Source organism: Aspergillus flavus, chromosome 7 (assembly GCF_009017415.1).
Source record: "Aspergillus flavus chromosome 7, complete sequence".
Classification (NCBI taxonomy): Eukaryota; Fungi; Ascomycota; class Eurotiomycetes; order Eurotiales; family Aspergillaceae; genus Aspergillus; species Aspergillus flavus.
Genome location: NC_092404.1, coordinates 1408107 through 1433067, shown reverse-complemented (window position 1 = coordinate 1433067; position 24961 = coordinate 1408107). Strand labels below are relative to the sequence as shown.

Below are 24961 nucleotides of genomic sequence, written 5' to 3'. Positions count from 1 at the left end.
TTTTATATATATACTGCTTTGCCTTTTGACATTCATCATTATCACTATTATCACTACAGTTCTTTATCTGTTCTTTATCTATTTGACAGCTAAGAGCCTAAGTACTGTGACATGCATCCAATCAGTACGAGTATAGAGCTAGGTATGCAGACAACTGACATGAGCGGTTCGATTAGAGGCAACATGATAGGTAGGATTGTGATCCCACAAGAGAATTAATCAGAGCCAAAAAGAGGCGAGATTTACTTCCATCCCAATAACCTAGGCGAGACAAACCATAAGTGAGAAGAAAAAGCAAAGATAGAAAAAATAGTTTATCATTTGGTTCGTTAATTCATGCTAATAATATTTTAAATCAAACTGAGTTGCTAGATGAATAGTACAAAAGCGGGATGATTCTTGGATTACAAACGAGCAGACTTGGCGTGAGTGGCGTTCTTCTCGGTAGCCTTCTCGAGGCGGGCACCGAGGTCCTTGTTGACACGGGTGAACATCTCGTAGGTGGCCTTGCGGACGCGCTCGTGAGCGTTACACAGGTGGACGGAGATGTTGTGGACGAGGGCGTCCTGCTGGCCGGGCTGGCGGCCCAGGACCTGCCAGAGACCGTTGGCCTGGACGTAGTCTTCCGATGTGACGGGGAGCTGCTCGGTAACGACGGAGCCAGACCACTTCTCGTGCTCCTGGCTAGCCTTGACGGGCTTGTACTCGTAGGGACGGAAGGTGGATGGGTAGTTGGGGTTGGCGCCGTAGTTGCCGTGCACGTTCATGTAGCCGTCACGCTGCCAGGGGGCGAAGGCCCGCATGGGACAGTTGACGGGGATCTGTTCGTAGTTGCCGCCAAGACGGTGGCGGTGGGTGTCGGGGTAGGAGAAGAGACGGGACTGCAGCACGGGATCGGCGGAGGCCTCGACACCAGGGACCATGTGCGAAGGAGAGAAAGCCGCCTGCTCGACCTCGGCGAAGTAGTTCTGGGGGTTCTTGTTGAGGGTGAACTTGCCGAAACGACGCAGGGGCACCTCGGCCTGGGGCCAGACCTTGGTCAGATCGAAGACGTTCCAGCGGAACTTCTCAGCCTGCTCAGGGCTCAGGGTCTGAACGTAGACGGTCCAGGAGGGGTTTTCGCCGCGCTCGATGGCGTTGAACAGGTCCTGGGTGTGCCAGTCGGGGTTCTCAGAGGCCAAACGACCGGCCTCCTCGTTGTTCATGGTCTTGTTGCCCTGATCGGTCTTCAGGTGGATCTGGACGTAGTTGAAGGTGCCGTCCGGCTTGATCCACTTGTAGGTGTGGCCAGAGTAGCCGTTCATGTGACGGTAAGAGTAGGGGGTACCGCGATCGCTGAAGAGATGCATGACCTGGTGAACGGACTCGTGGTGAGTGGAGAGGTAGTCCCAGAACATGGTGGCATCCTTCAAGTTGGTCTGGGGGTTACGCTTCTGGGTGTGGATGAAGATGGGGAACTTGGCAGGGTCACGAAGAAAGAAAACGGGAGTGTTGTTGAACACCCAGTCCCAGTTACCCTCATCAGTGTAGAACTTGATGGCGAAACCACGGGGATCACGAGCGCTGTCGGGAGAACCCTTCTCACCACCGACGGTCGAGAAACGGGTGAAACACTTGGTCTTCTTGCCAACGGTCTTGAGCATGTCGATGACAGTGATGTCGCTGATGTCATCAGTGACCTCGAACTCGCCATAGGCGCCAGCACCCTTGGCATGAACGACACGCTCTGGAATTCTCTCTCGGTCAAAGTGTGCCAGAAGGTCAATCAGGTGGAAGTCCTGAAGCAGCAGAGGGCCGTTACGGCCAACGCGCTGCGCGGCCTGAGGGTCGAAGACCGGACAGCCATTGGAGGTGGTGTAAACCGGCTTCTCGTTGTAGCGGTAGGTTCCTATGAAGAAGGACTAGATTAGTTTCAGCTACGAAGGAGGCGAAGGAGGCTAGACATACTAGGTTCGTCGTCTTTACCCATGATGGAATATGTGGAGAGAGTATGTAATGAGAGAAAGAGATAGTCTGGAAGAAGAAAACCAAACAAGTCGGGAGATGGAGAATGCGGGGATTTATATACCCGGAGTTCAAATCGTTAATGGAGCCGACAGGAAGGGAGGGGAAAGCAAGTAGTGTATAAAAGTGGTCGAGTTGGACAAAGACATGGTAATTTAAAAAAAAAAAAAAAAAGAATTAAAAAAAGACGAAACGGTAGGTACTACCGGTTCCTCAAATCCATTCCAGCTTCAACCAATGGTTAAGCAGATTTACTCAGATGATGACGTCCCATCCACTGGCCAAGACCCATAACTTGCCCCTAGTTCCAGACATTACTAACGCCTTCAATACAGGATGTACAGTATACTCCGTAGTATGTATGAGATGGATTATGATCTCCGCATTGCACCTATGCGAGGAAAGCATTTACTAAACGGGTCTAACCGGGCAGGGCAAAATGAGGAGAAGCTCCCAGCAAACCTTGTATACATTAGAAAATAAAAGGAGTTTCCCGAAGCGCTAACGGAGTAGCTTTTCTTTTACCCCGCACAACTCAATATCCATCGCACCAGGGTCCTGGCCAATGATACCTCTTGTCATTGTCAGATGGAGACCGAACGTTTGACCCTCCCATATTTCTGGGGTAGATAAAAGCAGCATTGAAGAATCCTTAAGAATGGTAATTCTTATCTCTGTAAAGCCATTTCAGATCTATAAACCGAAAGTCGTACGGAGTGGTACAGGTATCTTGCGAAAAAGACACAGTTGTATCTCCCGGAAACACCTACTCTGTACGGCGGTCAACGCTAAGGGAACCGGGAGTGGGACCCGATTTCCTCCAGGTCAACTCCTTAACTACTAACATTCCGAGGTCACACTAGTTAGTAGTAGCATGCAATTAACTCTGCCAGCACTGCACATCAGGCTTCCTTCTAGAGATCTTAGTCAGTGGACCAGGCTAGAATGGTCCTGTCGACATCGAATGCTGAAAAATGCACCCTGTCTGGACCTTCCCGACCGGCAGGATTACCGATACAGATTAATTTACCTGCGGGGCGCGAGTTTTGCCCTTTTTGGGCAATAGAATACGCCCCACGACCTCAAGTTCCTTATTGGCTCATATCCAACGTTATATCCCCCAGTGAACATAATACAAATCAGTTATCTAATACAGTTATTCAACAAGTAGATAGACATAAATATGCCCACAGCCCGCAGACCTACGAACCGAAATTTTTTGACTTGTACTCGGTAGGTGTATTGAACATAGGCATAGGCCGGGCGAATTCAAGCTCTACAAAACACACTAACGGACAACGGAGCGCTCCGCCTTGCGGAAACTATTCCGTCCCGATACTACGAAACTAATGAAGATCACGGATACAGGAGCTTCAACGTTCCATGATCGATCTTTCGATAGTTCTCCAGCTTCATTTATAAGCCCTACACACCTGGTATGCGACACATGCTGCTCTAGGGACCGTAATATGAAAGACTATGTACAGCACAAAAATCAGCAAATAGTTATGCTCCCATGGCCTCCACAACCAACCGAGCACAATTTACTCCGTACAGTGGAACCTGATGTTAGGTCTTTTCCGGCCCTGAGCAGTTCCCCGGCGGGAGCCTCCATCCGCCGGGAAGCTCCGCCCTCCGAAGCGGAGAACATTGAAGTCCGATTAATGCTGGATAATTGCTTGATCTCAAGATCACTAATCTCAAAAGACAACTATAATGTCCTGTCTTGTTGGTACTTGTTTTTTGTAATAAAATACGCTCTGGCCTATGGCGAGATCGAAGTTTGTTACCTGGCGAAGACTGAAATAGATTTAAGGTAATCCGGCGATAGTACTCCGTAGCCAAGACACTTTTAGATCGTCGAAAGACCCACTAGACAACAACTTCAACATTTAAATAAAGGTTGACCATATATTGATGATGGTGATGATGGTCTATTGTAACTCAAGTCTAGCCCCCTCTTTGCTAAAGCAAAGGCAAAACGAACTCGAGGAAAAAATGCCCAAAGCCAAATAGCAGCCATCGAAGCAAGGGGGTATGTGGCTTATAGGTGCTTAGAACCACTTAGGTTATCGCTCCGAACCTTTGTTCCAGAGCTTGGACAGACAAAATAGAGGCACCCAGATCGGAGAAAGGAGTTGCAATTATTGTGGAGTCGCGAATGTGTTCACGTCATGCAAAACACAATGCCGTGCGCTTCGAAACGATAAAGGATCTTTTATCCATAAAGTACCATCATACTCGAGTTCTTCCCCAAGGGTATAACTCATCAGTATAGAAACGTATCTTTCTCAGCATATTCTCTGCGACGAGTTGGTTGTTCGTTTTCAATAGCTGCCTATTTCACAGTCAGCAAATCCAGTTGGACTGTGAACTACCTCGATTCTTATACATCATCTGTGAAGGAGAGTTATCTCTTACATTCCTTTGCCGGACCGGCGAATATGAAACAGCTCGTGCGGTAACGTGCAGAAAGCGACAGGACCCTGGCTTTGTTCAAGATCGAGAACAATATGGAAGTATTTCTGAGGCACATCGTCACTCTGAAACGGCTCTATGTGGATGAAATGTCGTCCCAAGCGTATCTCACTCATAGATCGCCCAGATACCACAAGGTATTTTTCAATGGCATCTTCAAAATCACCTTGCAGGCAATCAGTGAACTGGTCCACGCGGAGTTGTAAGATAACCCGTTTCGGCTGTTTAGGTAGATTCTGTAAGACAGGGGTTGCCATTGAGTAGTAGGTGGTCTTATACTAGTAGCTCTAGCTCTGACGCTTGCCCCTCTGAAAGTGTAAGATAGCGCTGCTGGAGGTACCAAGCTAGACTGTGCGGTTACCGATGGGATGGGTAAAGTGTGGCTTGAGGTAATCTGTAGTTGGCGACAGTGCTACTTGGTACCAGGCGTCTTGAAACACACAGCCAAGGCGGTTAGCCCCTCTTCTCGAACAGTGGTTACACCCCTGCCAATCACGGGATACATACGGATGGGGACGAATGTGCAGAGATGCTGCATCCCGTGCCGTCCAATAGATGTCCGATGAACCAGGATTGCGCATCGGAGCGTTAGGTTCCCAACGGCCGCCAAGGTATATGGGACCTAGCTCTCTTTTTTGTTCGCTGCAGCTGTCTGGGTTGATGTCAGGGCGTATCAAACTATTATCATCTAGATATAGGAGGCCGTGCAAATATTGACATTGCGGCAGTTGGAGGGAGATGTACCTTTGCTACTCAACAAGCCCCATATGTGAGCCTTCAGAGCTGAACGGCGTTTGTGCAGCGCAAGCTGGACAAACTCCAGATACGTCCTGGTCCTGCACATCAATCATTCGTTCGAGGGAGCGCATAGTTCCATCCGGGCCAACACAGAAACGTTGATTCGAACGAGATTTAGCGTCGCTACACTTGCCATAGTCATATCGGTACATGTGAGGACAGTCTTGATAAGTACGGCAGATCTGCCAACACATGACTATTAGAACTGTATCAGTTATCACTATCCAGTTCAGTTCCGGGAGATTGACGATTGTTCATCCGGTCGGGAACTCTCAATTTATACAGAATCTTGATACTTCAGGATTAGAAAAAACATGTTTGTATCTCTGTGTTATTTTTCGCCTAGAATCTTATATGGAATACCGACCACCATGGGCTGGTACTTAGATGCGGGGTGGGACACTCAATCTATGCCACATCTCCAAGCTGCCTTAAGAGGGTAACCTAACGAAGCTACTAACATCAGGCATCGCCCGATAAGCTGTGTCACCTCGAAACTGGCAAAATCTCGGCAATCACAACTTGATGGACAACAAATACAGAACGTTAGCACGCACTAATTCATGACACCTTATGCATCTCACCTGATATGTACCAAGTAAGGACAATCTTGTCTTGGACAAGAAGCCCAGAATGCGCCAATGTAGCTCAGGGCAGTGGAGCATGGTTGCCCGATTGGTGGTCGTTCTTCCATATGGCGATAGAGCACTTCGTGAAGAAATGACGAGTGGGGCATCTCCTCCAATCTCAACGGTCAATCCCACCATTCTGCATGCACCGGCGGCTTTCTCAGCCATAATATGGCTCGGTATTTGCCTACGGCAGCCGTCATACTGAGATCCCCGCAATTCAAACACTTTTCGTTGGACAACCCTCAGAGCAACTTTTGGAGGAATTGAGTCCACTGAATTATGTGAGTTAGGACCTCTCTAACGCCACCGCACAGTCAAGCGAGGTTATCCTTCGCATATATATAAATCGTTGAGTATGGTGTCCAATGGAATCGAATGAGTTATATACAAATCAAAGGCTTCAGGCCCATCGTTATGAAACACCTGTCTTAGTGACGAATCCGGGACGATCGAAGTCATGATATCGAAGCGCGATTCCTCGTGGACGATAATTGGAAACATGCTCCCTCGGAATGATTCCTATCGGGCGAATATTTTAACACGCCTGCCTATTGCAGTTCGCATAGAATGTCTTAAGGAGTATTCAGCAACAGCCACCCGGAGAGCGAAACCTTCGATATCCCAGTATCATGCTCTTCCATCGCGGCTCAGTAATGAACTGTTTATGAGAGGCGTTAGTGGTGCAGAACAAAAGATAGTACTAGATGATAAGAAATAAGAAAAAAGGCAACAATAAAACAAAAGAAAACTAAAGCGAAAGGGGGAAACAACAACCGAACAAAGGGAGTATAACCAAATTCAATTATTTGCATTTCTTCCAATAGTCGAACAAGTATCTTAATGGAGCCAAGATCCAAGTGTACACAGTACACAGCCTTGTAACAGAACAGACCTCTTCGTCTCAAGTCACCTCAACTAACAAGGGCATTGTGTAATGACGTCTCCGTGCTTCGTAAAGTGGCCAAAGGAACGTTAATAGTTGATTAACACGTTCGGTTCAGATAACTACATTACCGTCATGCAGTTGCAAAACCCCACTGTGTGATCAGTATAGCGCAATATCGCCCATACTAAACATCCTTGTGACTTTTTACATACCATTAAATCAGCCTATTTCTACCTGCCATGCAGGTAGAAATTCCGCATGCACGATGACGGAAGAGGTACTACCTCGCGTATCGAAGCCATCATCGGCAGAAATAAGATGTACGATCTTGATTCTCATACTTGCATCATATCCATTAGTTTCCAACGACGATATCAGCCGATCGCTTATTCTCCGAGCGATCTATTAGACATAATTGGCCGGGTGCGACGCCGTTGAGGTCAGCCGATGATATCATAGTGGGCCAGTGCCCTCGGCGTTGCACCCTGCAGGCATACATATAAGAACTACATAGATGTTAGATTTAACTACAGTATTGCAAAATTGGTGAAATCAAGATTGTTAAGTCTGGTACAACATCTATAATTAACTTCGTGACAAAACTACCTCCGTTGAACTACACCACCAGCTTCTCGTCAAACACAATGTCTTCCTCCTCTTCCGATAAGCAGAATCGTAAGTAAATTAACCGTTCCCTCCCATAGAAGATAATCCCCGAACCTGTGATTACCCCTATCTATCTTGACCGCATCTCTTGGTCTATACGACCTACTTACATGACTAGTGATGCTGACAGACGTTGTAGCCGGCCTACTTGGTGGGGTCGGCGATACCCTGGGCAAGACCGTCGATGGAGTAACTGGTACCCTGGGCACCGCTGTAGGTGGTTTAGGAAAAACCGTTGGTGGAGCGACTGAGGGTCTGGGAAAGACTGTCAGCGGCACCAGTGAAGGACTCGGAAACACCACCCAGAACGTTGGACAGTCGGCGGGGGGTATATTCAGCAACACTGAGCAGAAGAAGTGAGAGTTACTCATGTATATTCTGGTCATTCGACGGCTTTCTGAAGGGGGCAGTTTACAGACTTTGAACGCTTTTGTTCTTCTTCATCATGTTATTACTATTTTGCTTTAATAGGACTCTACTGCCCATGTATTATTAGTTTGGAGATCGAGGTGAAAGTATTGCTTGATGTTTAGCTTTGTGATCTGGTTCTGTCGCTGGAGGTATCTCTGTCAGCCCTAAGTGGTCATGCTAAAGCTTTCGGGGGCTAGGTGCTAACCTCGATAATTGGTTGTTCCACGGGTTGCAATATATGTTTCTATTCTTGTCGAACTTCATCCTGGGGTCGAGCCATGTATATTTGATTATACTAGACATATAAGCCCTCGAAAACGAGGCTTACAGAGGGTACCTGTAGTGAGTGCCACTCAAGAGGCAAGGACAGGGCTGAATATTGTATTTCAGCGCAATGAAGTGGATTTACTATTTACATTATCCTGATATAGTAAGCCATCATGCGCCGGTAGGCAAACACAAAAATGGAAAGAAAGAAAGAAAGAAAGAAAGGAAAAGCCCTTCTATCGTATATACCGATTGCCATGATAGTCAATACAGGCCGGATGTACTCAGCGCAAAGTCTTGGTTTATCGGAGAAGTCAACTGGCCATGAGCTGACATGTAATGCTAAGTATAGCTTATTTTGATGAATGAGACTACACCCTGACAGTCAAATATTTTGAGCGTTGTAGGGTTATTTACGAATTATCCTTGCTTCAATTTGTAGCGCGTATGCCGCTCCTCTTGTCACCCTCAACATCTATCTGTAGACACATGCAAAGATGAAAATCTCTACCTTATGAGCGTCGCTTAATTATCTATATTTTCCTGAAATGTACAACAGCCCACGGAGTATTGAGCTCTGTTTCTTTCCTTGCTTTTCAATTCGTTCTTTCTTTCCGTGTCACGATCTCACATGACAGATGGTAGGAACCAGGATCATTTGGGAAGGAAGGTCTAGACCAGAAGTGGTGATCACGGGAACCTACTAGGCACACAGAAAACTTCTGGCACGAAGAGTCATTAAGGTGTGATAACCTTGTCCAGGTCGAACCATTGCAGAAAAATCTGCATAACTCGATTCCATCTTTGTGCTCTGGATTCATTTTCTAGCGTCATCTACTCCGTACACAAACATTTTTTCCAATCTGTTCTTTGTGATTCCTTCCTCGGGACAGTCTTCCACTGACAGGGAGCTACAAAACCTTGCGATTGACTCCATACGCCCAGTTCCAACCAGCAATCCAATGGGCGAGACAGACTAATGGCTTGGCCGCCTATGATCTGCTACAGAGCACGAGTCAAATCTCCGTTTCCCCGCAATTTAAATCCCCAGTCTCGTGTTAGTCCGGTTTAGGGCTTCCCGAGTTCTTAAAAATTTCCTATTCCCTTCAAGTACAATTTTATTTTCTCGTTGGCGTCAAAAGGCCAGAGAATTACCATCCAACCAAAACGCACTCCCCTGGCGTTCTGCGATGTTCCTGGGTAGAAGCGGAAGTGGGGACTCAAGAGGCCCCGCCGAGCCAGAGGCCATAAATTTCTAGCGACGTCGTCCCACTGGCTGTACCAGACGAGGAACCGCTGGTGCAATCTTTGTCCACGAGTGTCTATCCCTTTTCTCTTTAAGATCCCTTTGCTACCATTTTTACCCCCCTTTATTCTTTCCCCTTCAATTGGGGACAGCAATTGCCCAGCATGGCTTCCTTCAAGCCTCAGGATGCCATTGACCCGGCAGACGAACACTTGCCAGAGTCTCGCGACGGTCGCCAGGACTCCACGGCATCCGCGGCTAAGATCGTTCATAATGCGAAAGCCGCGACGGATAAGGAGCAGCAGATGACCCTGTTGCAAGGCATCAAACTTTACCCGAAAGCCGTCGCATGGAGTGTTTTCATCTCTACTTGTATAGTCATGGAAGGTTACGACATCAGTCTGGTCAACAATTTCTACGCTTTTGATCAATTCAACAAGAAATACGGCGAGCTAACGGCTGATGGGACATATGAAGTACCGGCTCGGGTATGTGTTTCTTATCTTTTCTCTTTCTTGTCAACCGGCAAAAACGTATGAACGTGTACTGACAGAATTTTCTAGTGGCAAGCAGGTCTGAGCAACGGTGCGTATGTTGGAGAAATTATTGGGCTTTTCATCAATGGATGGGCTTCGGAACGGTTCGGATACCGGCCTACTATGATCGCATGCCTCATCTTGATCACAGCGTGGACTGCCATCTTTTTCACCGCACCCAATGTTCAAGCATTACTCGCTGCCGAGATCCTCGCCGGTATCCCCTGGGGTGTCTTCCAAACACTCTCGGTCACATATGCATCAGAGGTTTGTCCGGTCGCTTTGCGGGGATACCTAACAACCTATGTCAACTTTTGCTGGGGTCTAGGTCAGCTGATTGGTATCGGTGTGATCATGGGAATGATTGACCGGACTGATGAGTGGGCATATCGGATCCCGTACGGCCTACAATGGATGTGGCCGGGACCCCTGCTCGTTGGGATCTTCCTGGCACCTGAGTCGCCGTGGTGGCTTGTAAGGAAAGGCAAAACGCAGGAAGCCAAACGAGCTCTTCAACGGTTAACTAGCGCGAAGCGAGACACCGACTTTGATCCAGACGAAACCATTTCCATGATGGTTCATACCACGGCACTCGAAGCCAAAATTACGCGAGGTGCTAGCTATTTCGACTGCTTCAGGGGCACCGATCTACGGCGAACGGAGATCGTTTGCATGGTATGGGCTATCCAGAACCTAAGCGGTAACTCCTTCTCCAACTATTCCACATACTTCTTGAAGCAGGCAGGCTTAGCCACCAATAAATCCTATGCTTTTGCCATGGGGCAATACGGTATCAATATGGTGGGCGTTTTCGGGGCATGGTTTCTAATGACCCTGGGAATCGGTCGCAGAACCCTCTACCTGTACGGACTTTGCGGTCTCTGTGTCATGCTACTTGTCATGGGCTTCCTCGGCCTGGTTCCAGATTCACACCGGGACCAATCAGCTCTCGCGACAGGCGCTATGATGCTTGTCTGGGCTTTGTTCTACCAATGCACTGTTGGAACAGTCGCATACTCCCTGGTCGCTGAACTTTCTACCCGCCGACTGCAAATCAAAACGGTGGTCCTTGGCCGCAATCTATATAACATTGTCGCTATTGTGTGCGGTGTCCTGACCCCATATATGCTCAACCCAGAGGCCTGGAACTGGAGTAATTTCGCGGGTTTCTTCTGGGGTGGAATCTGCTTCCTGTGTGTCATTTACACCTACTTCCGCGTCCCCGAGCCCATGGGCCGTTCCTTTGCTGAACTGGACCTTCTCTTTGAACGAGGTGTTAGCGCACGCAAGTTCGCTAGCACTCAAGTGGATGTCTTCGATGAAACCATTGAAGACCACGTGGTGAAAAACTATCAAACACAGAAGTCGGCCACAACTGACGTGGCCCAGTTGGAGAAGCAAGCCGGGTCGTCATGATAATATTATACTATTCTGGAACATAATATGATAACTAATGCTGTACATACTCTAATCATGAATACGATTTACGTTACGATGCTATGTCCGATTTTGGTTGCCAAACTGTGTTGTTGGCTACAATATTGAAGCGATGGGTTATCGCAGTTCTTGCATTAACGTCCTAGGATTCGTTTTTCGGTCAAATTATCCTGAATAGTGAAGCCAACTGGGGGCTCTGGAATATCGATCGCTACAATCAACTTTACTCATTCGACCACTCAGGCTTCTTCTTCTCGGCAAAAGCCGTCATGCCTAATGCTGTCAGCAACGTATTAAGTAAAAGAACAAGGGGCAACTCACCAATCTTCTGGTCCTTACTACCAAAAAGTGCATGGAACAACCGTCTCTCATACTCGACGCCCTCTCTCAACGAGAGTTCCTGACTCTTGTTCACCACCTCCTTGCCAGCAACGACGGCAACACGACTATATCCTGCAATCGTCTCGGCAGTCTTGAGGGCCTCCTCGAGCAACTCATCCTTGCCTCCTTCGACGACCTTCGCAGCAACGCCCCATTCTCCTGCTTCCTTGCCGCTGAAATTCTTTCCAGTCAGGATCAGCTCCATAGCCTTGCTCTTTCCTACCGCACGAGTCAGGCGCTGCGACCCGCCAGCGCCGGGAATAACACCTAGTTTGATTTCCGGTTGGCCGAAGGTGGCATTCGAGGTACAGTAGATGATGTCGCACATGAGGGCGAGCTCGCAACCACCACCAAGGGCATAGCCAGACACTGCGGCAATAACGGGTTTACGGATATTGTTGGCAAGGTGGGACCAAGGGGCGATGAAGTTGTTGCTGTAGGCAGCGGAGAAGGTCAAGGGCGCCATTTCCTTGATATCGGCACCAGCTTTGATTGCCAATCAGCCTTATCTTGCAAAAACCAAATCTAGGACCAGATAGTTACTATACCAGCGAAAGCCTTCTCACTCCCTGTGATTATGATGGCGCCAATATCCTTGTCCTCATCGTATTTGGAAAGGGCATCGTTGATCTCTTTGAAGAGGGGGCTTGAAAGGGCATTAAGGGCTTTAGGGCGGTTCAATGTGACTATCGTCCTAGTGAGTAACTATTATTTGCTATATTAAGTGTAACAAGAGGTCTATACATACTCAGCCCGACACCAGGCTTGGGGCTGGAGGTCAGGATGTGCTCATATCCTGATGCCGAGGAATACGGCCTAACACGGGAAAGATACGAAGACAAGGGGACGGCAGTCCGGGAAGACACCAATCGTGAGCACTGTCGGGCGAACATTGTGGCTGCTATAAAATCAATTGATGTCAAATGGCTTCAAATCAGCTAAGACGCAAAGGACGGGCGTAAAAAGACGATGGGATTATTGTTATGTCGACAAGTCCCTATGCTATTTGTAAACGGAGCTATGACGCTCCCCGCAGCCGAAGCGAACCGTTCCTCCGAGGCAATGCGCGCACGTGAACTGCTGGTACCGGCCTTAGGTAAGTTCTGAGTAAGCGAGGGCCAAATCCAGGCTAGCGTAATTGTACAGCCTCCGAGTGGCTGGAATCCCGAAAACGGTTTAGTTGACAGGCGCTGTGGACAAGTTTCCTACGCCTGAAACAGCGCATTTCTCCAGTGTGTAGATTAGTCGCGCCTCCTCTCAGCGTCCGGACCACAGTCGATTGGGTTTGTTCTGGGAAGTCATATCGTGCATGAGAAGTACGAATATCAGGAGCTTCTGAGATATTTTACGTTGTCCTTTTTCCCTTTTCCTCCCCCACTTTTTCCTTGTTTACGCACGCCATGGATGTCCCTGAGCCCGAGCAGACTCCGTTCACCGCGGTGACTGCACAGACGTCGAAGCTCGCCAGAGTACGTACAATTCCTGGACTTAGATGTCTTAAACCGGCGCAAGACATCGTGAAAGCCCAAGGAACGTCACTAACAGTTCCAAGAAATATCAAACCCTTCTCGATGCCTCGACGCCGTTCACTGCCTACCGCTGGATCGGCACCGTCGTCCTTCTCATTATCTTCTTCCTGAGGATCATCCTCGCTCAGGGCTGGTACATCGGTACGGACAATGTCCACTATAACCTCTTTTACTGAAAGAGAAACGACTAAGCCTAGAAAACATGCGCTAACAATATATCACCAAATAGTCGCCTACACTCTCGGCATCTACCTTCTGAACCTCTTCCTTCTTTTCCTCCAGCCCAAGTTCGACCCTTCTCTCACTCAAGACGAAGGTCTCGAGGACGGCGACGCAGCTGCATCCCTCCCTACTAAGCAGGACGACGAGTTCCGTCCGTTCATTCGCCGTCTCCCGGAGTTCAAGTTCTGGGAGAGCGCCACCCGCGCCATTGCCATTGGGTTTGTCTGCAGCTGGTTCAGTGTCTTTGATATCCCTGTGTTCTGGCCTGTGCTCGTTGTGTACTGGATTATCCTTTTTGTCTTGACCAGTGAGTCTCCCCTTTCCCTGAAATTTCGCATGGGTTTGTTTAGCAGTACTGATCGAGTAATTGTGTGCAGTGCGCCGACAGATCCAGCACATGATCAAGTACCGCTACGTACCTTTCTCCTTCGGCAAGGCCAAGTACGGTCGGTCGTAAATTGGGATTGCATAGTCCGTTTTCCCGATGATGATTCTCGTGTTCAACTGAGCGGGGTACTACAGACCTGGCTTCTGCAAGTCTTTCCAGCTCGTCTCACTTTTTAATTCGTCTATTCTTGACATGATTAACGTGATCTTGACCAAGCCTAAAAGCGGATTGGAAAAGAAAGGAAGAGGATCCTGATATTAATTATTGACGAATGACTGTTCTTGTGACCGCCTTCATGAACTGATGTTTTCATGTACAGAGTTATAGTCCGCTTTTTTCTTCTCCTTCCTTTCCATGTTTTTACAACACTTATTATACACTTGTGATTCTAGATTGTGTCTGTAGTATAGTTTTCCGCCAATAGACCGAGATGCTGCAGAGCTAAGCTTATTCCTATTACCAATATACAACAGCCCAGATACGCCACAACCACCATAAGCAGTCATGCCTTGCAACGAATCTACCTTGATCCAGTATACAGTAACATGATCTCGTACTTCCTTCGGATACCCATAGACTGCCAAAAACCAGGTCCCTCAGGACGAATCTCAAGGAGCACCGAAGAAAACTCCCGTTGATCCATGCAGGCTCATTTCCCTTAGTGGTCAAGAACACATCCTCAAGCGTGTTCCAGTGCAGGATGTTGTTGCCAATCGTATAATTCAACCCCGAGCAACTTGCAGCCAAACACGATGTAATATGATTATAATCTCGGATATTTAGTACCCTTAATTTGATTTTTGTCTCAGTTCGCTCGGGATAATGATATGTGAGATGTTACATGTCACGTAGGCAACCGCCGATGTAACTATGACACGCATTCATGCTCTATTTTGTTGCTGTGGCTAGTGTACATTGCATATTAATATCCGTATTACGTGCTGAGGATACTTGCATTGCGTTAGGGCTAGGAAATATACTTTCGTGTTGTTCGGCAACGAGGAATATAGTCTGTCTGATTACAAGGCCCAATAGAATGTTTACATTATAAGTGTCTCTGTTCACGAGTACTATGTGGATAGCCGCTGGAAACTTGGAAGTATGGAGTAAGTCTTGCGTTGGTAGGGGCGCGGTAGTATGTGATCTGAAACAGCATGGGTCTAAAGTCAACTGCTGTAGAGGGCGTACCATGAATGTGAGATGTTTAGGTGCTATGAATTGGCTTGAGGAGTTCACCCATGTTTTATCTCTCAACTTCAATATCGTGGAACATGGATCGGGAGGTTTCTGCGTCGTGACAAGGGCATCAGGGCGTGGAAGTAGAAGTACTGAGCACATCTACTATATTTGACAAACCCTATAAATTTAGTTCCGTATTGCCAACATCAAAGTTAAACTGTCATCATGCCATGCTACTGAAACGGCGTATATCGAGCTGCTTGGTCATCTTGAAGGTTACTTATCTACGCTTCTTCCCAATGATTGGGCTTGTAGTCACCCACTCTACTGCTCCTATAGTGAGATTCGAGTCAACCGGCTACCTCATTATTCAAGTCGTTAGCTCATGACCATCCTTCATTAACCGGTTAGCTTTGTTGTAACACCAAGAGACATCCTGTCACCGGGCCAAAAATGTCTTCAGTCCGTCCCAATGCCCAGACTGTATGTACATTATGCAGAGATCATCCCTGCTTCCTTTCATCCCCTCTCCTGCATTAACTGTCGACCGCCTGTGCCCCGTCGGCCATACAGATTGTTCGTCAGGATAAATACTATTGTACAGATAACCCGTGGGAAGTTTCACATTCCCACCATTCCGCTACAAGTCGGTGACTGCGCAGCTACTGACGCATGGGCCGCAGAGGGCTTTGACGAGGAAGCATCATCGGGGGTCCCCGAGCGCGGAGCCAGGCATCGTTGTGAGGTCCTTCGGTACGGATGACGCTGCCAATGGACATGAAGAGACTGATAGGTGGCGAAAAATATTGGTTAGCAAGGTATAATTTACCGTATAGCCAAAATCTGAAGAGATGCGCATGTTGTGTTTTACAAATAATAGACAACCATAGTTATTCGAAGATGTAAACGTACCCAAAAGTCGCGCCAGAGCCAAGCATGTATTTACCCAAGGTCCGCATAACACCGTTGGGTCCGGCACCGTACTGGAAGATGGTGACAGTTCCTGATGAATCATTAGCAAGCCTGCTGGGGCTCACTGTATAGGAAAGCAACCAACCGATGATGAAGCCCATGATACCGCCGACGGCTGGAGACACTGTTAACAAACTCCTCCAATATGACGAGAGTATATAGATTATGGCTTACTTGATCCCATCATAGCACCCATCTTCACTGTAAAGAAGGTCAGTTAAACAAAGTTAATCTGTTGCTCGAAGGAAGAACCTACTCTTGTCGAAGGTAGAGGGGCCGTGGGCCTGAGGAGGACCTGCAACGACGGGCATATTGAGAGTGAGGGAAACTGAGTTAGGGATATTCTAAGGATATAAAGATGAATCGACGAGGAACTTGCAGGCAAACTGCAGTTCTTTTCTTCTTTCAAAAAGGCTTATAGAGAGGTAAAGCTCCGACAGTTGGACCACCAAAACCGGGGTTATTCCGCCGGCGACACGTGACACCGCCTTCCTCTTGGGGAAATCATGACCGTGTCGAGCGCAAGACCCGCTTAGATAATCTGCACGTGTGGCTTTTCACGTGAGAGAAGCCTGAGGCGTTAGGGATCCGTGAGCTGACCCTCTCAACCGTTGCCCATGCGACTTGGTCCTCGATCTGTCAAAATCCTCTGCATCGAGTTAATACGCTTTCGGCGGCTTACAAGCCTGTGCAAGGCGGTATTCCCGTCTCGTGCTGCTTTCTTTCTTCCCTTTGGACGGCGTTTTTACCGGTCGCTGTGCGGACTAGGCCAAGACTCCACGCCTCCTTGGTCTGAAGCACCCATTGCTTTGCATCCGAACTCCACATTATTTTGATCGTCAGCATTTGTACTACGGAGGTAAGCCTCTCCTGTCTTCTGTACCCCTGTGGTCTGGACCCTTTTTATTTTTTTTTGTGTCGCTCCCCCCTCGCGAGAGACTGGATTACCGTTTAATTTGACGACTGCGGCTTAATACTAACGTAACCCTCGATAACAGTTGGTTGGAATACGGAAAACGGGTTTTTGGCGCACACACATCCCTTACCTGCGATCCGGTTTTAGAGACTGTCGCGAAAGAGAATTATCGGTGAATTTCAGACGATTGGTTTTCGAGTTGTATATTTAGACGGTTGATTGTTCACTGTTTTCTTTTTATCCACCCAGCGCCTATGAGATAAGGTAGCCTTGGAACAACAGTCTCACCTACGGACTATCGCCGGCATCCTTCTCCATGACTGCTGTGGCATCACCACCTAGTGTGCAATCGGGCCCTCGCTTGGGATGGTACGAATCTGGTAACGGAGGACAAGGAGCTCTGTCTTCAATGAACGGGGACGAAGTTTCACGCATGTTTATGCCACGGAAGACCATTCAAAGATCGAATTCCTCCTCTTCTCTAGGATCTACTACGTCCACGTCAACCGTGACATCAACTCCGCAGAATACTAATGCCGGTCAAAGCCACATCCCTGAATCAGCCACTTGGTCGTCTAAAAAGAAACCTTCGCGCAGTTTGTGGCCTAACTCTAAGTCAGAACCAGTGTCTGGCGTGAGCAACGCACGCTCTCAAGCAATGCCCGCATTTTCTTCCGGTCCCACTGCCTCATCGGCTATGTCCGCCATTCATCACCAGCCCTCTTCCATTGTTCCATCCCAACATATGCTCCAACCCCAACAAAATGGCGTCCGCGCAGGGAGCGCGCCTTCTGGAGAACCGCCCGCGGTTTTGACCCTGGTACCGCTCAACGGTACATTTGAAAAGAAGCAGATCAATGTGCCCTACTTCCCGGAAGTGGTTCGAATTGGCCGGCAAACGAATGCAAAAACAGTGCCTACGCCAGCGAATGGATTCTTTGATTCCAAGGTGCTCAGTCGACAACATGCCGAAGTTTGGGCCGAAAAAGGCGGGAGAATCTTTATTCGTGATGTGAAATCATCGAATGGCACGTTTGTTAACGGAACGCGGTTGTCTCCAGAAAACCGCGAGTCAGAGCCGCATGAGCTCCGTGAAAATGACCAGCTGGAACTGGGAATCGATATAATTAGCGAGGATCAGACAACGGTTGTGCATCACAAGGTCTGTTGCAAAGTGGAATATGCTGGTGTTTATGGCACTATGCCGAATATTCTCGATCTCACACTTGGAGATCTGGACCCTGCCTCAGGAGGAGGCCTTCTACCTTCCCCCCTTAGCCAGCCTTTATCACATATGCGAGGGCGATCCGGGAGCTCGTTGAGCAACAGGAGTGTACAGAGCACTGCCAGCAGCCAGTTCAATGCGTTACAGCAACAGCGGCAAATGAATTACTGGAACTCTCCTATATCTATCGAACAAGTTGTCAAAAGACTTACAGTATGTTCCATGATGCCCGGTTTTCATTTCTATTGCCCCCTAACCCTCTATAGAGCGAAATGAAACAAGCCAAACAGCAGTCACAAGATTTACGCCAAACGGACGAATTCTTGACCAATCTTACGAAGTCAGGCCACCCTGAGAAAGAACGAGTTAAGAGCTCTCCTGCGGATAGCACTTCGTCCCGTCAAGTCAATGGCAGGCCAAAGATGCCTCGACTTGATTCTTTCTCTCGCTTTTCTGACCCTCCCGCCCCACCTCCACAGCAACCTCTGCCTGAAAAGCCTGATGCCTTGCCACGCAATGGCACAGACGCTACTTCTCCTCTTAAGCGATCCGATACAGAGAAACCGAAGATTGGAGCCACAAGCTCACCTGTCTCTCGTGAATCAAGTCAAATACTATCGCTGATTGAAGCTCTGTCGTCAGCTAAAAGAGAGCTCGACAGCCAGGGTGCTCGCGTGAAAGAGCTAGAGAGCCTTTTACTTGAAGAACGGACCGCACGGCAATCGGCAGAAGAAAAGGCCAGAAGTCTCGAGTTGAGGGCTAAGGATAATGACTTCATCGCAAACCATACTACTTCTGATTCTCATACCATCAATAATCAAGAGACATCTGCAGAACAGTTAAGCCCTGAGGAGACGCTAGTAAATGGGGTGTCGCCTGAACCTAGCTTGAACGATTCTATCCCAGAGGAGAAGTCGGCAGCCACAAACAATAATGATTTGCAGCAGCGCCTAGAGGCAATGATGGAAGAGATGGAAGAAATGAGGAAGCAAATCACGGTGTTTAGGGACCGCGCTGAGAAGGCTGAGAGTGAGACGGTTGAGACCAGAAAGTCGTTAGCAGAGATGATAGAGACTCTAAGACGAGAGCGTGAAGAGCGTTCTGAGGCAAACGAGTCGACGGTTCAGACACAGGATGCTACCGATCACTCTAGCCCTTCTAGCGCTGATGAGGCGAAGAATCACCCAGTCGCAGACAGTGAGACGGAACCAGAGTGCACTGGAACATCGCCCTTATCTAAGGAGGCCGAAATTTCCGATACGACGTTTGCGACGCAGCCGCGCAAGCATGATATCTTGCAGCACTCTAGCCCATACGCGTCGATGCTTGGGGTCGTTCTTCTAGGTGTAGGGCTAATGGCCTATCTGAATGGATGGCAGAAAATGGACAAATGATTGATTGTCCTTGTATTTGTTTTAAAGCAAAGGCCCCAAGCTTGCTCCACAAAAGAACTTCCTGGGCTCGACTTTTGGATCCTTTCACACTCTTTGGACCGTTCGTTTCATTTTCATTTCCTTTCCCACTTCACTTCGATCTCGCATCTGATATCATTGGGTTTTTATGTATTTTGCAGATGCTCGAAAGAGTATTTGCTCAGCTTGGTGTAATCTCTATACTTTTTCTCCTCCCATTTCCGCTTTTATCGGCAATCATCAGATGGCATAACTTGCATGACCCTCCCTTGTCATCCGCTGTTCGTTCTCATATATCTTTCCTGTACTGCATGTTGTTCCAGTTACGATCTTCTGGCAACAGCAGGTTTCCTCACTTTTTCTTCTTTCTTCTCATTTGATTTTCACTCTACGTTAATGTTTCCTTCTTCACGGGCAGAAGCAAGTCATGTAAGGCTCACCCGCCTTTGTGTATTAGTCTATCATAGCAGCATCACTTCCCTTGGCAGTTTCAGTGTTAAACAAAGCGACGAATGATTATCGATATGTTTTCCCATCATCCCCTCCCTGCAGCCTTCGAGATATCATCTCCAATTTCCTATTCTCGTCCGCCTGAATTCAGCCGTACTTTCATTCGAACAGCGGTTCGAGGAAACAGTTTCTTTTGGATTGAAAAGATCAAGAGAAGGCAACTTTAGAAGCGTTGATATGCAAGACATCACCCCCTGTGACTCTCTGTCCAGGCTGTATATATCTGATGTAGCTGTGTGTACTAAACTACTCTGAGATGCTTTATCTCAGGGTATAGCGTCTAGCTTCCAGTTTTAGCGTGAACATGCGAAAAGTCATGGTACTTAGTTTTCAGATTGGTGTGGAGTTACTCTAAACCATTCTCGTTTTGCGACAAAATCTCCGCTCTTGAAAACGCTAGATTTCCTAGTTTCTTAAATTCGATCAGTCGGCAAGAGGCCTCTCAACACATGATTTTTCATGTGCATTGAATATGTCCCAAACCTAATAATATGGGCACGGGCCCGTAGACGCGAATGTCTTCACGCTTGGTGGATCTTCCTTCATTTCCCCTTGAGTTGAAGATGACTCCTTTCGTGAGCGGTTCAGGCGGACTGTTTCCCGTAGTGACGCCTGGCAATGTATGTAACTGCGGTCGTCCACCTCAAACAAAACTCAAGCATCAAGCGGGAAATCAGCAATAGTTGCACCACGACGGATGGTATGGTAGCCCGGCTCTTGTGTTTGGCGTTAAAACGAGGCATGTTCTCCACATACAGTTCGAACCATAATATCGCATAAGCAGTTGGGTAAACGACCAGCGCTGCCCCCAGCAGCTGCTCTCCCTCATCTTGATACTCAGGCGACCATCAAGTCCAAGATTTCTTCCCAATGCACACGCATACCCTTCATTTAAAGGCAATCGACACCTCCACCTTATTCACCCACCGCGTCCTCGTCTCAGGCAATTCCTCCTCCTCAGCAACCGCCAAAGCACTAGCCGCCCGCCTCTGCTTCTTCGCCGCAGACTCCGAACCCTGCGAAGCACCACCCTTAACCTTCTCCTTCAACTTCCTCTTCCTCTCCTCATCCTCCACAACATCATCAACAACAAGTACACTCCCCGTCTCAACCCGCACCACATACTCACTCTCTCTCTCCTCAAACCACTTCCCCACCCGCAGCGCCTTCTCAATCGCCCGCCCCGTCGCCTTAACAAACACCTCCTCTTTCTTCAACGACTCATTCCCCCGCGCAATCTCCGCTAGTCTCTCCCGGTCCCGCTTCTTGCTGCTCGATAGATTCACGGACGCGGTCGCACGTTTCTCGGCTTGCTGGAGGAACTTCTGCACGCGTTTCACGGCGCTCATGAAGGGCGTGTTGCTTGATATGTAGACGACTTTGGGGACGCTGGACCCGGCGTATGGGGATGCTATTGGGGCGTGGGGGATGGGGCGTTTTTGGATTCCGGCATCTTTAGTTTGAGGTGTTAGCTTTGGGTCTTGGTTCGATTTGAGATGATACTTTTTTATTCTTTATTTTATTGTTTTCTTTTTGGGTGAAATGGGGGTAACGGACGTTTGGGGAGCTTGAGCATGTCTTTATTCTTTTTTTCGAAGGTGAGGGCGTTTCTTAGCGGTTCTTTGGGCGGCATTTTGAGGGTGTTTTCTTGTTTTGTTTGTTGGGTATTTCGGAGTATAATATTCTGAAGGGGAGGTAGAGATGGATAGTCAAAGTTAAAGGTATATTATATGCTCAGAGGTCGTGTCGTAGAATTGTTGGTGATTGCGAATTGTTCGTTGGAGTTTAGATAGATAGATTGGTTTGCGATAAAACTAGTCCGGGTTAGGATGTGTTTGTTTAGTTTGCATGGCTTTTCCTACTTGGAGAAGTATGAGTGAGGTCATTGGTTAGGGCTATCTTTCTATTCGGAATTATCTGGTGGAAATTATAATTTTGAATGTTGCGTGGAGTAGGAAATGGAATTGAATGATAATGGGAGGATTTAAAGTAGGATTATGAAGAGTTCGACTCATTACTGCTATCTCATTTTCCCTCATGGCTTTGTAGCAATGCCTATCTTTTACTTCATTCTTCTACATATACTGATGGGCGATGCTCTGGCTTGAGAGGTGGAGAAAGCTTTCATTATTTTGGAAGATGATTTGTATTCATGAAATATAACCTATTGCACGTTCATTGTGACAAAACTATCATGACAATGCACATGTGAACCCGATTCATTAATCATAACCGTCGTAACAAGTTGCGCGTCTCAGTAACATCAAAAATCTGTATGGTAAAAGATCTAATTGTTCCATCCTGATGGAAGAAGTAAGATGAAGGATTGTCCCTGCAATCGAAGAAAGAATTAACGGAAGTAGTCGATGATGATGTATGATAAAATGATCTTGACATGAGACCATCAACCCGCGGCATCCTGCCATAGAGGCCGCTCCTCAGGTAAAGATTTCCGGCTGAAGAATAATTTGACTCTGCACTGCAGACTACCGGCCATATTGCTCTTCCGGGGCGAGGTACGTGATGGTACCCGGATCAGATCGTTTTCAGGCTTGATAGATGATGCACTAATATGTCGGCGTTGGGTCATGGCTTTGATGGCCTGGGAAATTTGTGATCGGATAGGAGGGGTAGTAGTAGTAGTAGTGGGTTCATGTTTTGTTGCGTTGTCCGGAGTAGTATGATATTTGTTATTGTTTACGCCATATGATGCATGGATAGGCTGGCTTGCGGCTTCTTGAGCGGCTTGCACGCACTTGCGGTAGACGCCGTGGTGGCCCAGACAGCGACGGAGATCGGGAGTAGGAGAAAAGGATTCTTTCTGTAGCTTTCCATGTGAAATTGCAGCCAAAGACGACCGCCCAGGTACGCTGGCGCGCGAAACCTGTCGGAAGAAAGTAACAGATTGTTTTAGTTCTGCTGCTGCTATTGCCATGAGGATTGTGATTCTAGCTGACTTTTCATGCGCATTGATTGTGGTTTTGTAAGCGCAGGGGGGCTTTCAGGTCCTTTTAAATGCATGGGCATGAATGTCTATGATTCCGAGTTAATTGACCTGTACGCTGTTACCCAGATAGGTAATACCTAGAAGCTTGATCGGACATGTCCGGTCATCTTAGTCTCCAGGGAAAGGAATGGATCAGTGAGCTTTAGACCCACGGTTGAGATTCTGGTTCGTCGCCTGTAATTCGCGGGATCATCAACCGCCATCTATTTGAAACCAAAGATGGTCAACCACGGGTTGCGGTGCTCATGGCAGCAATGATGTTCGCTGATATGCCATTCTTGTTGGCTGGGTTTATTCGGTGCAGCTCATGTACTGTTGCATTTGCCTATCAGCGTCAATTGTGGTGACAGGCTAATCTCTGATATCATTGAAGCGATCGAGGTCCTCAGATATCATACGTCATGTTGGGAAGAAGCGCCAAACCTCCAAAGGATCGTCAGTGTCGTACTTCTATGTATATTAACAATTTTTTGCACGTCATCTATGAGTCCGAGAGGCATTGAGCCACGCGCTCGGTCCCTGGATGGACCATAGTAACGACCAGGTTCCTTAAACCTACACTGAGCACCATATGCTCCATATGTTTACCCTCCTTCCCTACATGATCCCCGATAATTCATACGCAGTGGCGAACCGTACGAGCACTGTTCACGGATGGCGCATGAACGGTACGACTACTTGACTGTTCGATCACCGATCATTGGGCATGCTGGAGCCTTTCTATGACGCCACTGAAAGACTATCATCGGTTCCGGTGGAGATCAAGTATGTCAAAGTTCGCGGGGTCTTACCATCTTTGAAAGATATGTGGCCTGTGCTTATCGGCTGCTCTCAGACTCACTCGTTGATAGAGAGCAGGGCGTGGAGCTGATCATCATGCTATGCTCTCATGGTTGTCACAGATGGCGTAATCAATCAATATGATCGGACTTCGATCGCTATGTGTACGCGACAACGATAGTCAGATCGATCGTCCCTCTTTTAATGACGATGGAAAAGGGCGAGTCCTCAGCGATGGCAGAACATGGCTTAGTGAATGGCCCTGAAAAATGGACATAATCCCTCATTCTTTTTGAGATGGGATCCACTAAAACTGGAACTCTGTTCAGAGCCCGTGGTGAAGCTTTGGGAAGTTTTGAGGGGGGGGGGGGGGGGGTGGGGAAATTTGATTTGAATGGTGAATTTATGTTGAACTACAGCACTGCTTTTAGCCAATTGGCTTGCACCGCTGTATTAAGGAGGACCTATTTTCCTCGTAAGCCCCTTTGTACCTATACTACTGCATTTCTCTAGACGCAAGACCTGAAGAGGCTTTAGGGAACATTTAACTAAAATACTATAGTGCCCATAAGCGCTTTGGTGCCATGTCTCTGAGGTTCTACCTACAACAGCCGGTTCATCATCTTAATCAAAACTGACTACTGATATCTCCTCGACTCCGAGCCATAGATATTTGTCTGGAACATTTGCTTGACTTCGCACAACCTCACAACTTACCACTATACATCTACCCACCATGTCTGGCACCGATCCTATTGATCCTAACGCTCGAAGGGAAGTGAGCAAGGCGATCGCTAGCTCGGGGAGTGCCGCCGTCGGACGGATGATTGACGCCGCCAACTCTTCTGTTGAGAAGCGTAGGAGGAACAAAGAGGCGCGAGCGAAACGCGAGGTTGAAAAGAAGGCCGCCAAGGAGGGCCAACCCCCTTACCTAGTCCGCCTGGCGCATCTCTCGGCCAACTCACTCGTACACAAAAGCCGTATACCTCAAGTGCTCGTCCTTATTGATTAGGCCTTTTCTGACGTTATGGACACCGATGTGCTTGTCGATCTCGTCCACGAAGTGCAGGGCCAGCTTT

The 24961-nt window shown here is 47.9% G+C and overlaps 11 protein-coding genes across 11 annotated transcripts; 5 read left to right on the top strand and 6 right to left on the bottom strand.

Moving 5' to 3' along the window:
• Positions 1-26: 26 nt before the first annotated feature.
• F9C07_1855746 (catalase) lies at positions 27-2437 on the bottom strand. The gene is made up of 2 exons (XM_041294655.2): positions 1948-2437; positions 27-1888 (listed from the first exon to the last, which is right to left on the bottom strand). Exons 1-2 carry the CDS (start codon positions 1967-1969, stop codon positions 405-407), a joined length of 1506 nt encoding a protein of 501 aa, XP_041150252.1. The 5' UTR covers positions 1970-2437; the 3' UTR covers positions 27-404.
• A 1594-nt stretch (positions 2438-4031) lies between these two features.
• Positions 4032-5023, bottom strand: F9C07_1855743 (uncharacterized protein). Its single transcript, XM_071508450.1, has 3 exons — positions 4990-5023; positions 4426-4912; positions 4032-4342 (listed from the first exon to the last, which is right to left on the bottom strand). The coding sequence occupies exons 2-3, from the start codon at positions 4737-4739 to the stop codon at positions 4240-4242; spliced, it is 417 nt and encodes a 138-aa protein (XP_071366981.1). The 5' UTR covers positions 4740-4912; positions 4990-5023; the 3' UTR covers positions 4032-4239.
• Positions 5024-7442: 2419 nt separating this feature from the next.
• F9C07_5690 (uncharacterized protein) lies at positions 7443-7824 on the top strand (the record flags this gene model as incomplete). The annotated part of the gene is made up of 2 exons (XM_071511381.1): positions 7443-7473; positions 7583-7824. The coding sequence occupies 2 exons, from the start codon at positions 7443-7445 to the stop codon at positions 7822-7824; spliced, it is 273 nt and encodes a 90-aa protein (XP_071366980.1).
• Positions 7825-8893: 1069 nt separating this feature from the next.
• On the top strand, positions 8894-11424 carry F9C07_2280858 (sugar and other transporter-domain-containing protein). Its single transcript, XM_041294663.2, has 2 exons — positions 8894-9876; positions 9952-11424. The coding sequence occupies exons 1-2, from the start codon at positions 9553-9555 to the stop codon at positions 11338-11340; spliced, it is 1713 nt and encodes a 570-aa protein (XP_041150250.1). The 5' UTR covers positions 8894-9552; the 3' UTR covers positions 11341-11424.
• Positions 11425-12801, bottom strand: F9C07_2280857 (enoyl-CoA hydratase/isomerase family protein). The gene is made up of 4 exons (XM_071510467.1): positions 12491-12801; positions 12291-12428; positions 11683-12228; positions 11425-11634 (listed from the first exon to the last, which is right to left on the bottom strand). The coding sequence occupies exons 1-4, from the start codon at positions 12633-12635 to the stop codon at positions 11585-11587; spliced, it is 879 nt and encodes a 292-aa protein (XP_071366979.1). The 5' UTR covers positions 12636-12801; the 3' UTR covers positions 11425-11584.
• A 97-nt stretch (positions 12802-12898) lies between these two features.
• Positions 12899-14368, top strand: F9C07_2280856 (golgi family protein). The gene is made up of 4 exons (XM_041294662.2): positions 12899-13211; positions 13295-13412; positions 13501-13800; positions 13871-14368. Exons 1-4 carry the CDS (start codon positions 13143-13145, stop codon positions 13948-13950), a joined length of 567 nt encoding a protein of 188 aa, XP_041150248.1. The 5' UTR covers positions 12899-13142; the 3' UTR covers positions 13951-14368.
• Positions 14369-15356: 988 nt separating this feature from the next.
• F9C07_2280855 (putative mitochondrial genome maintenance protein Mgr2) lies at positions 15357-16464 on the bottom strand. The gene is made up of 5 exons (XM_041294654.2): positions 16289-16464; positions 16207-16233; positions 16118-16147; positions 15973-16063; positions 15357-15846 (listed from the first exon to the last, which is right to left on the bottom strand). Exons 1-5 carry the CDS (start codon positions 16341-16343, stop codon positions 15723-15725), a joined length of 327 nt encoding a protein of 108 aa, XP_041150247.1. The 5' UTR covers positions 16344-16464; the 3' UTR covers positions 15357-15722.
• Positions 16465-17264: 800 nt separating this feature from the next.
• F9C07_5684 (putative cytoplasm to vacuole targeting Vps64) lies at positions 17265-19567 on the top strand (the record flags this gene model as incomplete). The annotated part of the gene is made up of 2 exons (XM_041294661.1): positions 17265-18386; positions 18440-19567. The coding sequence occupies 2 exons, from the start codon at positions 17265-17267 to the stop codon at positions 19565-19567; spliced, it is 2250 nt and encodes a 749-aa protein (XP_041150246.1).
• Positions 19568-20982: 1415 nt separating this feature from the next.
• On the bottom strand, positions 20983-21728 carry F9C07_5683 (Rpp20 subunit of nuclear RNase MRP and P-domain-containing protein; the record flags this gene model as incomplete). Its single annotated transcript, XM_041294653.1, has 2 exons — positions 20983-21548; positions 21653-21728. The coding sequence occupies 2 exons, from the start codon at positions 21726-21728 to the stop codon at positions 20983-20985; spliced, it is 642 nt and encodes a 213-aa protein (XP_041150245.1).
• Positions 21729-22499: 771 nt separating this feature from the next.
• Positions 22500-23030, bottom strand: F9C07_5682 (uncharacterized protein; the record flags this gene model as incomplete). Its single annotated transcript, XM_041287191.1, has 1 exon — positions 22500-23030. One exon carries the CDS (start codon positions 23028-23030, stop codon positions 22500-22502), a length of 531 nt encoding a protein of 176 aa, XP_041150244.1.
• A 1588-nt stretch (positions 23031-24618) lies between these two features.
• Positions 24619-24894, top strand: F9C07_5681 (uncharacterized protein; the record flags this gene model as incomplete). Its single annotated transcript, XM_071511380.1, has 1 exon — positions 24619-24894. One exon carries the CDS (start codon positions 24619-24621, stop codon positions 24892-24894), a length of 276 nt encoding a protein of 91 aa, XP_071366978.1.
• Positions 24895-24961: the final 67 nt, after the last annotated feature.

What these genes read in the sequence shown, in the direction of transcription:
- F9C07_2280857 (XM_071510467.1), bottom strand. Translation starts at nt 12,635, where the DNA reads ATGTTCGCCCGACAGTGCTCACGATTGGTGTCTTCCCGGACTGCCGTC. An exon ending in CAAGCCTGGTGTCGGGCTGA is followed by an intron (nt 12,429 to 12,490) that starts GTATGTATAGAC and finishes CTAGGACGATAG; the next exon opens with TCACATTGAACCGCCCTAAA. An exon ending in TAGTAAGGACCAGAAGATTG is followed by an intron (nt 11,635 to 11,682) that starts GTGAGTTGCCCC and finishes TGACAGCATTAG; the next exon opens with GCATGACGGCTTTTGCCGAG.
- F9C07_2280858 (XM_041294663.2), top strand. Translation starts at nt 9,553, where the DNA reads ATGGCTTCCTTCAAGCCTCAGGATGCCATTGACCCGGCAGACGAACAC. An exon ending in CATATGAAGTACCGGCTCGG is followed by an intron (nt 9,877 to 9,951) that starts GTATGTGTTTCT and finishes AGAATTTTCTAG; the next exon opens with TGGCAAGCAGGTCTGAGCAA.
- F9C07_2280856 (XM_041294662.2), top strand. Translation starts at nt 13,143, where the DNA reads ATGGATGTCCCTGAGCCCGAGCAGACTCCGTTCACCGCGGTGACTGCA. An exon ending in AGACGTCGAAGCTCGCCAGA is followed by an intron (nt 13,212 to 13,294) that starts GTACGTACAATT and finishes AACAGTTCCAAG; the next exon opens with AAATATCAAACCCTTCTCGA. An exon ending in TATCCTTTTTGTCTTGACCA is followed by an intron (nt 13,801 to 13,870) that starts GTGAGTCTCCCC and finishes AATTGTGTGCAG; the next exon opens with TGCGCCGACAGATCCAGCAC.
- F9C07_1855743 (XM_071508450.1), bottom strand. Translation starts at nt 4,739, where the DNA reads ATGGCAACCCCTGTCTTACAGAATCTACCTAAACAGCCGAAACGGGTT. An exon ending in CGCCGGTCCGGCAAAGGAAT is followed by an intron (nt 4,343 to 4,425) that starts GTAAGAGATAAC and finishes ACTGTGAAATAG; the next exon opens with GCAGCTATTGAAAACGAACA.
- F9C07_2280855 (XM_041294654.2), bottom strand. Translation starts at nt 16,343, where the DNA reads ATGCCCGTCGTTGCAGGTCCTCCTCAGGCCCACGGCCCCTCTACCTTC. An exon ending in TATCATGGGCTTCATCATCG is followed by an intron (nt 16,064 to 16,117) that starts GTTGGTTGCTTT and finishes ATGATTCATCAG; the next exon opens with GAACTGTCACCATCTTCCAG. An exon ending in GGCTCTGGCGCGACTTTTGG is followed by an intron (nt 15,847 to 15,972) that starts GTACGTTTACAT and finishes GCCACCTATCAG; the next exon opens with TCTCTTCATGTCCATTGGCA.
- F9C07_1855746 (XM_041294655.2), bottom strand. Translation starts at nt 1,969, where the DNA reads ATGGGTAAAGACGACGAACCTA. An exon ending in GGGTAAAGACGACGAACCTA is followed by an intron (nt 1,889 to 1,947) that starts GTATGTCTAGCC and finishes CCTTCTTCATAG; the next exon opens with GAACCTACCGCTACAACGAG.